The sequence below is a fragment of the Copidosoma floridanum genome, unplaced genomic scaffold (assembly GCF_036245765.1).
Source record: "Copidosoma floridanum isolate Cflo_tuat_1 unplaced genomic scaffold, Cflo_Japanese_pri ptg000027l, whole genome shotgun sequence".
Taxonomy (NCBI): domain Eukaryota; kingdom Metazoa; phylum Arthropoda; class Insecta; order Hymenoptera; family Encyrtidae; genus Copidosoma; species Copidosoma floridanum.
The window spans coordinates 5,174,277-5,186,668 of record NW_028321904.1 but is presented as its reverse complement, the minus strand read 5'-3'; the positions used below and the strand labels follow the sequence as shown (position 1 = coordinate 5,186,668).

Sequence of the window (12,392 nt, the reverse complement as noted above, 5' to 3'; positions counted from 1 at the left end):
TTTGGACTTTTGCATTGCGAACTGTGATAAGCGTCATTAATTTAAAAAGATACCTTAATAAGATTCATAATTGTGAGAAAACAAGACGCTATGATAATCAACTAAGGCTTTTATAGAGCTTTGTATGAATTGACTAATAATAAAAATAAATAAATAAATTCAAAACAGATTGAAAAATTTCTAAAAAAAAAAGAAAAGATAACATTGTACAAACAACGATTCACTTAAAAATTAACAAATTCATGAAAATATGATGAATACTCATAAATGTATAGAAAAAATAATTTAAGATGACACTTTAGGAGGAGTGAAAGGGTTTTTCTTCTTCAAGAACAGTTAATGTTAACGCGGTAATCATATTCGGCTGGTTTGCAAAAAGTTGTGAGATCAAGCCGGGTGTAACTTTTTTTGCAGAAATTCAATCAACTAGTAACAATTGTGAGTAAAGCTTACTTATGTGACGTTTTTCTCTGTCCCATGACAAAAAGGACGAGTTGAAATTAACTTACATCTTATATTTTGAGTGAGAGAAAGAAAAATCGAAATGTCGCTAACTTTCATGCATCAGGTGACTTTTAAAGTATTACGATGAAAAATTATGCACGTCTTTTTCAGTAAATCAAGCGTAAAAACGATCTTGCCTTTTCCACTTGTATGTCACGTTTACCCTTTGCAAGTTATGTTAGCATATATTTATATATGGGAAATAAAGCATGGGTGAGGCTCTGGACAGTAACAGAGTGCCTCCGAGTCTGAGTACGGAGAGAGGAGCACCAGGTTGAGAAAAGAGACTTTCAACAAAACAGTTAATAAGACTTTATTTGATACCAAAGGTTTATAGGCTTGATGACCATTTTCAGTGACGGCGTAAGCTAGAAGGAGGAGGTAAACTGAAGTGCGTTAACTAGGCGTCACTGCTGCCTGCCTGCTCCCTTTCTCTCCCACAGCTGTGGCGATAAATTAAGAAGAAGACTTGATCCATGCTGATTCAGTGCTAAAAGAGGACACGAGGAATCAGCTGCTGCTTGCACCGTGAGTCTGCAGCTTGCGAGCATTGCTGAGTTACCACATGCACTCCCCTCCTAGTCAGAAGCTTAAGGGAGTCTGCGAACGATGCCTTTTGTTGCCTAAAGGCGTGAGAGGTAGATCTGAGGGCTCAGGTGAAGCGGGGGAATGTGGAGTGTTTTCGGAAGTGAAGGATGCCTCTTCTTGTTGTAGATGTGCTGGTTTTAATTGGTCTGTGAAAACGACTTTTCTTTCAGCGTCAACTTTGATTGTAAGGATTCTTGCATCATTGCGGCGGATGACACAATGAGGGACTATATATGGTTGCTCTGGTGGTTTCTCGATTTTGTCATCTCATTTGAAGATGTTCGAGCATTTATCAAGATCCTTGAAAGCAAAAGGCTGTTCGGGCAAATGGTGTGGAGCTAGGATCGGTTTGAGGTACTTGAAGAAATGTCCCAAACTTTTTACAAACATAGAGCTGTCCACGTTGGAGGTAGTCGTCGTAAAAAATGGCCCCAGGATCTGTAGCGAAGTGCCATATATTATCTCTGCTAAAGAGGCTTTTAGGTCTTCTTTGTATGTGGTTCTTAAACCAAGAAGTATCAACGGTAGGGTGTTGATCCAAAGCAGGGTGAAATACTTGAGAGTGGCCTTGAGGGAACGGTAAAAGCACTCGACCATGCCGTTTGACTGGTGGTGATAGGAGGTAGTTTTTACATATGTGATATTAAACATCCTGTCCAGTTCTGGGAAGAGTGCAGACTTGAATTGTGCCTTCCTGTCTGAGGTGATAAGGATGAGAGTGTTGTGGGCGCTGATACAGAGGTTTAAGGCCTTCGCTACTGTGTTTGCTTGGGTGTTAGGCAGTGGGATTACTATAGGCCAACGCAAGAAGCGATTGCTGGTAGTAATACAATATTGCATGCCCTGTACCAGTAGGAGTTTGATTAAGTTGATGTGGATGTGTTTAAATCTTTTTTTTGGCTCTGGGAAGCGACCAAGGACAGACCTGTTGTAGCAACTTGCTTTTGAGGTTGGCAGGGTACGCAAGTCCTTGACCAAGCAGAAACGTCCTTGTGCATTCCCAGCCAAATGTATTTCTTTGTGACAGTACGGGCGGTGGTCTAAGCTCATGGGTGTAGTAGGTTGTTTATAACTTCAAAGGCCGTGTGACGAAGCTCTACAGGCAGGTAGGGCCTGACTATGTTGTGGGCTACATCGCCCCAGCGTAAGTGTTTGTCTATGATGAGCTATTGCAGCTGTAGATTGGAGTCTTCTTGCATATCTGGCAGATTGACGTCAGTTGCTGGTGCTGCTGCAATGATCTCTAGACGAGGAAAAAGGTAATGGAGATTGATGCAGTAACATCAGCTTCCTGGAGGCTGATGGTGGTATCGCTGCTTTTGGCTTCGGAGATAAGGCTGGGCATGGTTGTAGGTTGCAACGGGTCGTTCTTGGGTAGACATGCACAAGACAGTGGATCCTTGATGACATTGTCTTTGCCTCAAGCGTGTTTTAACTCAGTGTTGAGCCAAGAGATCGTTTCGAGGCAGAGAACTTGTGTTGGCATGGCCTTATCAGAGCGTTGTTGGAGTGCAAAAATCAGTGTGTAATGATCTGTGAAAGTCGTGAGCGATTGGCCTTTTAAGATTCTTTGGAAGTATTTTATGGCAGCACTGATTGCTAGCAGTTTACGGTCAAAGATACTATAGAGTCGCTGCGTCAAATCTAATTTCATCGAAAAGAACGCTAGGGGTTGCAGTGTGCCATCCTATTCTTGTTGTTCTAGCGCTGCACCGATTGCTAGATCTCATACATCGGTTCTTAAGGCTAGAGGCACTCCTGGGCATAGAAAGGTCGTACGTGTCACCTTGACCATAGAGTCTTTGCGAGATTAAAAAGCTTGTTTTACTGCAGCAGTCCAAAGAAGCTTTTTTCTTTTTATATGGCCTTTGAGCAACTTGTCGAGTGGTGATTGCACGTCTGTGGCATGTAAAATACATGGCCTACAATTGTTGTTGATCCCTAAAAACCTGAGGAGCTCTGCGGCAACAGTTTATTCAGGAAAGGTTTTTATTACAGTGACCTTGGTGTCTGGAGGCTGTGAGCCATCTTCAGAGACTTAAGAACCCAGGTAAAGTACTTGTAGATTTCTGAAAGTCTACTTTTTTCAATTGATCTTGAGCTGAGCTTCTCTGAAGAGCCTTAAAAAGTTGCCGAAGGTGGCCCAGATATTCTTCATGTAAAGAAAATGTGACGAAAATGTTATCAATATAGGCCTTGGCGAACGGCAGTTTGCGTAGAGTCTGATCAATTGTTTTTTGCATCGACTGAGCCAAGTCTTGTAGACCTAGTGAGGTACCCAGAAACTCTAGTAGGCTAGAGGATGTTGTTAGAGCTATTTTCTCAATGTCGGCCTCAGCTACTGGAATTTGGTAGAAGGCTTTCTGGAGGTCGACCGTTGAGAATACTTTGCCTGGGCTCTTCTGAAGCAGGTCCTGTATGATGGGCAAAGGATACATATTTGGTATGGTCTGCAAGCTTAGCCTGCAGTAGTCTCTTGTAACGTGGAAAGAGCCGTCCTTTTTGGGTACGAGGTAAAGTGAGCTGGCCCATTGGCTGTTAGAAGGACGGATAATCCTCTTGCCCAACAGTTCGTGAAATACTTTTTGGGCTACTGCCAGACGTTCACTTGATAGTATCCTGGGATGTTTGGCCACTGGTGGACTGGTAGTGACAATGGTGTGTTTAACAGGAAGATTAGGAATCTGCACTGGATAGCTTGATACATTAAAAAAATCAGTAAGCTCATCAAGTAGAGTAGAGCTGAATAGCGCAGAACCAAAGAGTCGTCTGTTGCTGATTCAAGTGCGGAGACTGAGCAGAGGTCTACCTTCTTGACGAAGCAGTTGGAAGTCAGGCTGGTACATGAATCAACGAGTTTTTGGTTCTTGCAGTTGAGCACGAGATTATGCTGGGACAGATAGTCGGCGCCTAAGATTGCCCTGAAAACGTCAGCCAAGATGAAATTGCCACGTAGGTCTCTCCGTAGGCCAAGATTGAGAGTGAGATGTACTTTGCCCTACGTTGAAATGGGCGTGTTGTTGACAGCATATAGCACCAGAGGTTTTTAAGCCTCTGGTCACGTTAATAGATCCATGGGAAGTACAGAGACTGCTGAGCCAGAGTTAACTAAGAAACGAATGCGTAAGCGAGATTTAAATATATGCAGGCGTGTGTTTAAACCCGTTTGGGTCTCTGTCACCTGGTCCAAAGGAGGGCTTATTGGTTTTCCTGTGTTGGTGGAATGAGGTTGTATGGGATAGTGTAACGCTCTGCTTTAGAACCGAACCTCTGGTGGTACCTGCCAACACTTGGGATGGCTGGGATGGGTGAGCGGCCTCGACAGTTGTCAGATGTTAAGTGACCACGGCTTGGACAGGTAGTACTTGGGTTTATTGAATTGTCAGCAGGGCAACAGCTGCTTTAAGTGCACCTATCTCTTGAAGTAAGCCCGAAACGCTGGAGCTGGACTAAGTGTATGATGACTTGGAGATAGCCATGACTGTGCCTCCAGTTTCCATGCTAAGATATTGGTCCACACACTTTCTCCAAACCCATTAGTCAATGAACTTTTCTGTAATGGCTTTTGTTAGTAAGGTATACGGCAGCATTATGGGGATCTCAGATAATGTAGGTCACATCCTTTGGCAGTTATTATAAAGCATTATCTTCCCTGTTATGTCTCTTCAGATTTTATATTTATTAAAGCCTTTCTTTGAGAAATATTTCATGCATCATTCTGTGATTTCTCGATCAATGTTTTTTGTTTGTGACTAAGTAATTATGCTTATGAGATATTAACTTATCTTAAAAGCGTATAATAGCTTGATTTCTAAAATAATCTACAAAATATAAGACTTTTACAATATTTCTCTTGAAGTGGTTGTACTAGAGACATAATGCTTGAAACATGTATCCTTAAATGAATAATAGTAATCCAGCCATAGACTTATAGTGACCAGGTTGGTAACCATAAGAAGCATAGAAGTATTATACTCGCGAAAAACAATGGCTTAAGTCAGAAGCACAAGTATCTTTGAAAGCTACAACAGAAGTTTTAATAGTGATAAAGAGTGTCATAAAGTTACAGCTGCATAGTTTTTATAGGTATACATATACAACGGAATATATTTGTGGTCACAACCTGAAACGAAGCCAAGTATAGCCATAGAACTGTGTAGTTACATTAGAGTAATAATGGTTGTATAAAAAAAAAGACAAAGCAAGCCATGGTGTTAAAAATTTTACGCTTTCGAAAACAACTATTAATGATGTATACTATATCATCAAAAAAAGTACAAATAAGAGTCAAGCAAGAAAGAATATTTTCTAATATGCTTGCCACATACTACAATTATAAGTATCAGGGCTTATAAATGTACCAAGACAGAAGTGCGACCCAGAGTGCAGAAAAAAAATAAGCTAGAAAGTCACATGCAGGATCAGCTAAGAAAGTGAGTGACATTACATACTTGCATAGGATACCGACAAGCTAGAAATACTAAAATACCAAAAAAGGGTATCGTCATTAAAAGATAGTTAATGATTATAATCTTTTGATGTAAAAGAGTGTAAGCTTGTATGAAACAAAAAAATATAGGGTAAAACCTGTTTTATGTAACTTAACGAGTTATTATCATAATCTTTGTATTTTTTCATACCATTAGCTACATAACTCTTGTAGCAAGCATCTTTGAAATATGCATTTACGTATAAATAGTTTTATTTTGTTCTCGGAAAATTGAATCTCCTAAATTATGGCACAGGGATCCTGTGCCATTCTAATGACTGCATTCAATTTATGGAACCAGCTGGTTTGGTAACATATTAACAAATAGGGAGACCGCGATACCAATATGGAATAAGCGCGTGAAAGCTAACACAATGATACGTAAAAAACAAAATTCCCATTGCGAGGGGAGCGTGCAAAAACGTGAGTCATAAGCAATGGATAACGTAGTTGATCTATATCTTTCGATTAAAACGATTGTACATATATCTTTGTGTGTAATTGTGTGGATGTATACAAGTTTATACATTAACATATGTAGACAAAACTTCTTACAGTAGTGATACCATTGGCTCCTGGATCGATCTTGATGTCAACTCCCATCTACCTGCACATGCATAGTTGATTTCTATTAATAAGTCAATGATCATACTGACGTAAATTTTGTAATTAAATTTAATCAATTTTAGTCGATGCTAGATGCTGCAGCTCATGAAGGTACCCCAAGTTTCAACGCTTCCAGAACTTCTGCCGTGCTTGGATAGTCAAGCGCCACACTGATATTCGACTATCTGGAACACAAAAATATCAGCTTCCAGCGGAAAATTCGATGATTTGTTAGATGTCAAAATATAAGGATCGTTTGATAAAACATACAGAGATCTTGAGTTTAAAATTGCTCCAATTTCTATCGTAAAAATGTTAGGTATTGCAACGGAGAAGTAGCGTCCAGCACCCGCACGCAGGTGTCTGGCTGTAGTAAATTCTTAAGTCTTATGTATACGTGTCTGTACGTGTATGCTTAGTGTGATCAGACGATGTCTCTTAAGCCATGAGTCATGCGCACGCGTTTGATGAGCAGCGCTTACTTAACTCAAACACTAGAGGTATGGCTAATTAGTTGGTGGCAGGTAAGTTGCTTGTGACAGTTCATTCACTCTTTAGGAAGAAGAACAGTTTGAAATGTAAGAACCAGGTCTGTATAACTTGTTAAATAAATCATTGTGCAAAAAGGAGCTGATTGGGTAGCTGAAGCAGTTGTAAGAAGACCAGGGCTAGAGTCAATATACAGCAACAGGAGTCCTAAGAAACTCCAAAGCGAGTAGTGGCTGCTAGTTCATAGTAAGTGATTCCAGAATTTGTAGATACTAGCTTGTTGTGGGCATTTAAGTTGCTCCTTAGGGGCAATGTAAGAGCTCCTTGGGCAAATTATAGTAGCTCATCAAAAGTGAGCCAACGGCATCGTCAATGAACATTATGCACAGCATAATGTACACTGTATACTGTCTATGCGATATATGCACTGTAATCCACTTGACTTGCGTCATAACATTTGTGTAACTCTATCATTGCTGTACTTTTAATTAGAAGTTTCATCCATGGCAAGCTGTTAAATAAGGAAAAGATAACGCGCAAATTGAATCCTATGAAAGAAAAGCTCCTGCGTTACCAATCTATCCTAGTCACTCTTTGCCTTTCAAAAGTTTTGTAGTATGATCTTTGCAGAAACTTTAGTTTGTCTCAGAAAACTCGTTGGATCAAAAATTCTTCCAATTTCAGAAAGAATATGCTGTTACTTATCTTTACCCAAAAGATATACCTGTTTTACTGTATAAACAAACTTATCTGACCATGAGTCCCAAATACTCCTGGAAACTTAAAAGCTGGTTCTTTTCTTAATACATCATCAGAATAAAACAGTTTGTAAATAAAGTTATATTAGGCATGCAGGTAATTGGATGTCCACTGAAAAATTTTAAGCCTACTACTATCAAAAAATTATTTAATTTATCGTGACTTTGTAAAATTTCCTTAATGAAACTTGCACCCGTAAACCAATCACTGACTCGTACATCGCATTTGAGTATCTTAGGGGCTCGCAGAAAACTGTTTCGTTCATCATTAGCTTATTTATACAGCGCTTATGTTGCTAAATATCGAGCAGAAGCGACTTTAAAAGTAACTCCATTGAGTTTGTACATGTCAATGGCATTCCCATTGTACCAAAAATCTAGTTGATGACGCCTATCCTTGCGATGCACCAGTACCTGTCCATACGTTTTCTTGATATCAGCTATCAAAAAAAAGATACGTAAAAGTAGAAGCATAATAAGTGTTTGAACCATAAAGGCTGAATTGTAAACCCTACAAGAAGTTTCTCGTTTAGTAAAATGCCTTGATCAGTTTTTGCAAACCCACTAAAACTACTGCACGTTTTTCTGATGTATTATTCAACGCCTTTATAATGGCAAATTGTCGGATATTATACCCACCAGGCATTTCTTGTTTTGCAGTAACGTTGTACTACTAAGTGACTTATACTTGTTAATTACCTTCATATACTTGTGATTAAGTTTGCGGTTAGCTTGTAATTTGCATGATAAAGTGTAAAAATAACGGGATAGTTTCAAGCGAGAGTTTTCTAACTCTGGCACCTTTTTGATGAAAGGCAGTTGCACAATGTAAAGTCTGGTTCAATTGCGTACTGTAGTAACGATGTTATAGCGCTTGCATGATCATTTTTTGTTAGTAACCAGAGCCTCATATTTTACCTTAATCTTCCAAAATTCAGATAACTGTTCAGTCAAAGCACTTGGATTATCCAACCCTGTTAAGTTTTTGTAGTTCAAAGCGTTAAATGAATCTCGTACGAAATAAGTATTTAACTGACCAATAATATAAACAACGTGACTCCAAAGACGATCACCATATCTACTATACATGAAATATACAGCCGTGAGTCAGGCTGCATTATATTTGGTGGTATAGCTATAGACGAGCACAGAAATAGCTTATTGGATACAAAATCGGCCGACTTAAGAATCGTGAAGAAAGTTTAAGTTTTCGCAAAATTGCTTGTACTAAAATTTGTTTTTTTTTCTCGATACTTAGTAGTTGTGTTTAATAGGTTAATCGCACCCATGGTAATGGAACTTGCATTTAACAGAAGTTTTAACTCATGTGCGAATTCCTTGGTTACAGAATAAGCCGTAGTGCATATGTTAGAAAGTGCGCATGTCTCGACAAAATTACCCAACTCATTATTAGCTTGAAGAACTGTACTTATTATTAGCTTTGGCTGTGCTGCTCGGGTGATCGTCTCTCACATATCTACTCCAAGTTACACGCTCGGCTTTTTGTTCTTCAAGTGAAGATAAAGAGATGTGCGATGCCGCGCTGATCCCCATATGTTTGACACGATCCAATTCTTAATTTCTCTAAGTAAACGCCTACATAACTTTGGCACAGTTTTTTCAATTCAACAAACTTTTAATGCTCTTTGACGCTTAGCTTACTGTAATCCAGGCCAGAGTTATTGCAATGTGCCTCTATATAGCTTGAGCATTTGAATGCATTCGTACAAGTGACCATAGAGTGCACTTATGAAGTATTCTTTGCCTTTTTTAAAAATATTTTAAATTCCTGATCCCTTTGACGCTTAGCCCCCCTTTCATGATTTACACGCCTAATTTTGTCCTTCATCGTAATAAAATAAAAGGTCGTCATGCCAATGTTTTTAAAAATTGAAGAAGTGCTGAAAGTACTTTTAGATCTATTGATTTTTTCCATTTGTGTCCGATAGGGATTGGCACAGTCTGCTGTAAGAAGTGCACCATCGTCTATTCGTCTCATGCCTAACGAATGCAAATCATTCAGATGCTGACGAGTGTGATTGACTAATCCAGATAATTACTGTGCATTGGCAACCTCTAACGGCTCAATGACCAGAGTTATCAGAGCATTTTAATGTTTTAATACTAAAACGTTCTTGTGAATGTAAATAAAATAAAAATCTTGTTGAGCATTTTCCCATGTAACGCTCTTTGTACATAAAAAAATTTTGTTTACTTTTTATGCTGAACATTGAATTTTCAAACTTTAGCAACCAGAAGATTTAGAAGCTTTTTTATAAAGTTGCCAAATCTAGAGGTTGTGTGACGTTTATAAGATTGTTTAGATGTTTGTTGGCCTTTCTCGTCTTATTCTGCGATCATTGAACGCCTCTTCTACTGGCTTTTTGACTTGGTTAGCTAAAATTAAATGGCATGCACAAAAACTCGCTTGTAAGACAAATGATGCATCGACCTTTCCACACTTATCAATGTATGAAAAAAAAAAGTTATGCAAACTAACAAAAATAGAAAAGAATGAACAGACGAGGGAAAAAAGGAGTTGATATTAGTACGAAGAAACAGAGAGAGAGTGTTTAATAGTAACATAAGGCACTAAGCTTTGTTGATGGTGCACGTGGCAGCTGGAAGTGAATTTCCCGTGCTGGTGCCGATGGCAGAAGCCTTGATGATCCTTCTGTAACTGTTTTGATAATCGTCTTCGTGGCTTTTGACTCTCCTTCGTAATTTAATGATGGGTGGATAATGTGCCAAAACGAAAATTTGAAAATTCGCGTGACAGCAGCAAAAAAACCAAATGTCTTGAAAATTACGCTAGGGTTGCCATGAATTGTGGCCCATAGGTCTTATACAACCTTCATGACTGCACATAACTGAGAAACCCAACAGATTTGTTGAAATAATAATAAATAGGGAAACCACAATGCAAATATCAAATGAACGCATGATAGCTAATACAATGGTGCATGAAAAAAAAAGTTCTCATTTGAATCCAACATTTTTAAAGCAGAATATTTAATTTTGTTTGAACTCTTTTATGACGGGATCATTTTTCATATTAGCCCAAAAAATACTAAAACTCAACTCGATGTAAAGTTTGACGTTTTAGGCTCGTTTTAATGCCATGTGTACGTGTGTTTGTGTTTTGTTATGTTTCATGCGAGGAAAAAGGAGAGGACGACGGAGATATATAGCTAGTGAGACGAGCAAAGAGAAGTGCGAGCGGGAAAAGCAAGAATAATAAGAAGAAATGTGTAATTAAAGGACCATAAGTGATGTTAACGTTAATACTGTGTGCGCAGATATATCTATATGTGTACCTTTTAGTGTCAATCGGTAAGTTTGTGGGAAAATAGATGGGTTGTCGATTCGTAGCGATTAATGTAATTATAGATTGTATTTTTTATGTGTCTTTTATAAAAATTGTAATGCGCCGGGAATATAGGGAGTGTTTGTGTACATACGTGTAGTTAAGGAAAAAAACGAGACGTATGCGAGCTAGGAGACTGACAGGACTCCTTGACGGGACTTCAAGAGGGAAGGATGTAGACGTGTGTGCTATCGAGACGTCGTCCAACCTACGTCCGTTAGCAGATCTTGGGATCTATGGGAGGCATCATCTGCCGCCTGGCTAAAGACTACATAATCACGAGGAGCTGGATGGCAGTGGGTGACTTCGCGAGGACACGACGCTGACAACTTCCTGGAGATGGTATCCTGGAGGTATTTTGCGTAGTGCGTGGTAAGGTTAGTGACTAGTGGGAAAGTGAGGGTAAGGAACATAGAATGAGGCACCAAGTTGAGGTTGTGCGAGTGTAGGATGTTTCGAAAATAAGGGCAAAAAGTGGGCGTGTGGATAAAAGTGTGTGATCGTAGGTACTAAGGATTTCACTGGGGTTGTGGAGAAGAGTAAGAAGTGTAAGCGAGGGGTCGAGATCGCTACAAGAGTGTGAGAGCGAGAATTAGTTATTTGAAAGGAGGACGTTTGGGTTGGGGAAGAGGGACAAGAAAGCTGAAGGGATGATGTGCGGGTAATAGAGAGTAGACACGAGTGCATTAGAGGGAGAGAGAAAGAGAGAGGGAGGGAATAAGACCAGTGATCAGGACCGCCCGAGGTGATGACCCTGGTTCCAGGATGGTAGCCTAACGTGCCTGATCGCCATGCCCACGGTCGTCCCAGAGGACCCGGACCAGTTGAGAGCAGCCTTCGAAGTGAGGGGCCAATCGTGTGTGATTTTATTACGTAACAGACAAACATTTAATATATATATATATATGTATATATTTCTAGTAGGAATTAGAAAAACGATATTCATACTAGCTTAAACAGTTTTTTTTTTAAATAGAACTGGCATGATGCTGAGTGGGAAGTAAAACTTGTTAAATTATTTTGGAAAAGACAGATCTAATACCTTTATATTTTTATTGGTAAGAAGATCCTCGTCACGTTATAAACATTATTATTATTAAAGTTGTACTGTATACTACTATAGTTAGGAAATACAAAATAAAATTTGTTTTTTATTTTAAATTTTAAAAAAAAAACCCTTATTCAGTGATTTAGTGAATACCCCCTCCTAAGGGACAAAACACTTTTTAGAACGCTTTTTATCCTAACTCTTTAATATTTTTAAAATCCTAATTTTCATTAATCTTTTTTCACTCTGCTCAAATCCACCTTACAGAAAAAACTGTGTCTTTCTTTGTCAGGCAAATCTTTTAGAAAATATACTGCCAGCTGCCATGAACAAAAGGAACAAACAATTCTAAATAACTTGAGTCCAAGCCACTTTCGTATTTTCTTAAGTCTTGTGACACTTATATTAACGTTATCTCCATCCCTGTACTTTAAGGTTCCATGAATGTATTCAACATTAACTTGTTTGATGTTTCTTGTGCTTGCACGACACTGAGCAAGGTCTCTTTAACTGGCATAATCTTCATCAACGAATACTTCCTAC

The 12,392-nt window shown here is 38.9% G+C and overlaps 1 protein-coding gene across 1 annotated transcript; it reads right to left on the bottom strand.

Annotated features, from left to right (window-relative positions):
* Positions 1-1,359: 1,359 nt before the first annotated feature.
* LOC149373760 (uncharacterized) lies at positions 1,360-2,142 on the bottom strand. Its single transcript, XM_089595759.1, has one exon. It carries the CDS (start codon positions 2,140-2,142, stop codon positions 1,360-1,362), a length of 783 nt encoding a protein of 260 aa, XP_089451885.1.
* Between the last annotated feature and the right edge of the window lie 10,250 nt (positions 2,143-12,392).

Coding starts and splice junctions, on each gene's coding strand:
- LOC149373760 (XM_089595759.1), bottom strand. CDS start 2,142: ATGAGCTTAGACCACCGCCCGTACTGTCACAAAGAAATACATTTGGCT.